The sequence below is a fragment of the Quercus lobata genome, chromosome 10 (assembly GCF_001633185.2).
Source record: "Quercus lobata isolate SW786 chromosome 10, ValleyOak3.0 Primary Assembly, whole genome shotgun sequence".
In the NCBI taxonomy this organism is placed as follows: Eukaryota; Viridiplantae; Streptophyta; class Magnoliopsida; order Fagales; family Fagaceae; genus Quercus; species Quercus lobata.
In genome coordinates this window covers 45,575,593-45,578,899 of record NC_044913.1, presented here as the reverse complement: position 1 = coordinate 45,578,899, position 3,307 = coordinate 45,575,593, and the positions used below count along the sequence as shown (strand labels likewise).

Genomic DNA, 3,307 nt, shown 5'->3' with positions numbered 1-3,307 from the left:
AATAATATAAGTGTACCATTAAAAGTAACTTTAGCAATTTTTGTTTTTTTGCTAAACTTTAGCAATTTGTTGAATCAGTGCATGCTATTTGTATATAATTATTTAATTAAATTAGTGGACCTCTAAAATTTAATTAAGCTTTTCAAAGATTCAAAACACATGTGGCTGAAGCAAATGAAGAAGATGATGAGATGAACTAGAGTAGAAACATTAATGTTAAGGATATGATTGTTATAGGGATAAGGGCCCAGGATCGTATATTGGGCCTTGGGCTTTTTCCGAGGACGTTGAATGGTCTAAAGAGGAACAAATAGTTATTAGGAGTTCCAATTTGAAGTTTCATAAGTAAAGAACGAATGGAAGGTGGTCCGAGGAGAAACTCCTCCTCGAATATGATGAATGCAGCTCAAATATCTATTTTAACAATTAGAATGACCCTTCAGGAAGCTCCAATGATAGGAACGTGCCTCATGAACGTACGAGAAGAAAGGAAAACCAAAAATATCCAAGGAAAAGTTGCTACCACCGCATTAAATGCATTGCAGCTACTTTTCTAGCCGCATTTATGTTGAGAAGACCTTTGAACAGTTCTGCGTTGGCTACCACAACTCAAAGAAAGCCAAAAAGGGTGCCTGATGGGACAGGTACTCAAGTAAGGGCTCAAATGATCAACAAGTGTAGGATCAAGATGGTCCGAAGGGAGATATATAATGTTAGAGATCCTCCATGAGAGGGAGGAGGAAAAATAGAGAGAGAACACTGTAACAATCTAAATTGTTCTTGAACCCCATTGTGATCAATTTATATAAGTGTGACCTCCTCGAACAGTGAAGTGTTTCAGCTTTATTTTCTTTGTTCTTTCTCGATCACCTTTCAAATACCTACTAGCCATTGTTAAATTCATTAGGGCCTAGTTCTTCGACCCATTCTCTACAAATTTATTGTATTGGGTTCATTGGGCCAAGATCCATACATTTTGGGATTGGGTTGCAAATTGTGTCCCTACAATTGACGCCATTTGTGGGAAAGAACTTGTGTAATAGTGAAAACAACGGTCAACTATGGTAGGTTCAGGTCCACACCAAGTAGAATCCATAGCATCCCAACGTGAAAATCTGTTCGCCAACCTTGAGCGTAGAAGAGATCAAGAGGGCAACAGGTATACTACACACACAAGCAAAAGTCACTCTCAAGTTGGGAGTCACGTCTCTCAAGAGTGACATAATAAAGCCATGCAAAGGGAGATCGACTATCTAAAGAGGAAGTTACGTCATGCACGTCGAAGATGAACTCCCTCCCCATCTGATTCCTCTTCCGATGATGAGACGGATAGTAGTTATCGATGTAGGTCAAGGACTCCTCCTAGTGAATCTTTCTCATATGAAGAGAAGCACCACCATGAATGCAGATGCAAAAGCCCAACTCACAGAGGGTTGGGAAACGATGCTATGAGCAAAGCTTTAAACCAGATTTCTAAGTCACCCTTCACACATAGGATTGAAAGGGCAACTCTTCCTCGGCGTTTCCATCAACCAACATTCACCATCTACAATGGGCGAATGGACCCAGTGGAGCATGTGAGCCATTTCAGTTAGAGAATGGCTATCCATTCTAAGGACGAGGCCTTGATGTGCAAGGTGTTCCCATCCAGTCTAGGACCTGTGGCGATGAGATGGTTCGATGGCCTAAGGGCAGATTCCATAGATTCCTTCAAGGAGCTCACTCGGGCATTTGGCTCTTGTTTTATTACATGTACCAGGGTCCCTTAGCCCTTAGACTCCCTACTGTCTTTGTCCATGTGAGAAGGGGAGACCTTGAAAACATACTCGAACAGGTACTGGAAGATGTACAATGAGATAGATGGTAACTTTGATGACGTCACCATCAGTACTTTCAAGAGTGGCCTCCCAACCGAGCATGGTTTAAGGAAGTCCCTAACTAGAAAACCTGTCACCAGCCTGCGCCAACTCATGAACCGGATTGACAAGTATAAGAGGGTTGAGGAAGACCAGCAACTAAGTAAAGGAAAGGGTAAGGCTATCCCTCAGGAGAGGAGGGATTTTAGGTCGGACCGATATAGTAATAACCGACCTCGGAGAGATTTCACTGGACAATCAGGGTCTGCCAACACCCAGACAGTTAATGCAGTATTCTGAGAACCGGTGCATCAGGTTCTAAAGAAAATTAAGAATGAGCCGTTCTTCAAAGGGCCGAACAAGATGGCTAGAAACCCCATGAGATGCAACCAGAGCCTTTATTGCCAATACCATCAGGACCAAGGGCATATTACGGAAGATTGCAGGAATTTATGGGACCATCTGGATTAGCTGGTTCGAGAAGGGAAGTTGAAGCAGCTACTCCACCATTTCAGTGGCCAAGCGGAGCAAACAGGTTTGGATCCTCAGAGAGATGCTTCTTCAAGGCCTTCTCTAGGAACGATCAATGTCATTTTTGCTGCTTTTGGTAGGATCGATTCTTGTCCCTCTAGAGTGATGTTTGTGGCTCAGCTATCCACCGAGGACAACAATTCAGAGCCAAAAAGAGCCAGAATAAAGATCCCACCGGTCCTGGGCTACTCGAACGTGAATAAGATCGGAACCATCCAATTCCATGACGATGCTTTGGAGGTCACACTCAAGATAGGGGAGTATGATGTGAAGAAATTGTCGGTAGACCAGGGCAGTGTTGTCGAGATAATGTACCCTGACTTGTAAAAGGGGCTGAATTTGAAACCCAAGGACCTAACGGCCTATGATTCCCCTCTAGTGAGTTTCGAGGGGAAGACTGTTACTCCAAGAGGTCAGATTAGACTACCCATACAGACTAGTTCGGACGTAGTGGATGTGGATTTCATTGTGGTAGACGCTTATTCACCTTACACAGCTATTATGGCTAGACCTTGACTTCATACCTTAGGAGTCGTTTCTTCTACCCTACACTAGAAGGTAAAATGTCCGTCGGAAGAGATTGTGGGGAGTCAATCCATGGCTAGGCAATCCATGGTAGCTGCCATCCTACATCGGCCCAAAGCTGAGTCATCGGCCTCTGCTGAAGAGGGCTTATAACAATCAAAAACTCTGATATTGCCTGATATGGATCAATCGAGGAAGTGAAGTGCGAAGGTCTAGAAAAGGTTGGTGTTAGAGATGATCCGGAGAAGTTCTTTCAGGTTGGTTCCCAGCTACCTCCCCAGGAGAGGGAAGAGCTAATTGAGTTCCTTAGAAAAAACGTTGATGTATTCGCATGGAGTGCTTATGAAGCTTCGGGGGTGGACCCAAACTTCATTTGCGACCATTTGAATGTCAAT

The 3,307-nt window shown here is 43.5% G+C and overlaps 1 protein-coding gene across 1 annotated transcript; it reads left to right on the top strand.

Moving 5' to 3' along the window:
- Window positions 1–1,844: 1,844 nt before the first annotated feature.
- On the top strand, window positions 1,845–2,714 carry LOC115964833. The gene is made up of 2 exons (XM_031084073.1): window positions 1,845–2,147; window positions 2,328–2,714. Exons 1-2 carry the CDS (start codon window positions 1,845–1,847, stop codon window positions 2,712–2,714), a joined length of 690 nt encoding a protein of 229 aa, XP_030939933.1.
- The last annotated feature ends 593 nt before the right edge of the window (window positions 2,715–3,307 follow it).

Coding starts and splice junctions, on each gene's coding strand:
- LOC115964833 (XM_031084073.1), top strand. CDS start 1,845: ATGTACAATGAGATAGATGGTAACTTTGATGACGTCACCATCAGTACT. Junction 2,148..2,327: donor ACACCCAGACAGTTAATGCA/GTATTCTGAGAA, acceptor CATCTGGATTAG/CTGGTTCGAGAAGGGAAGTT.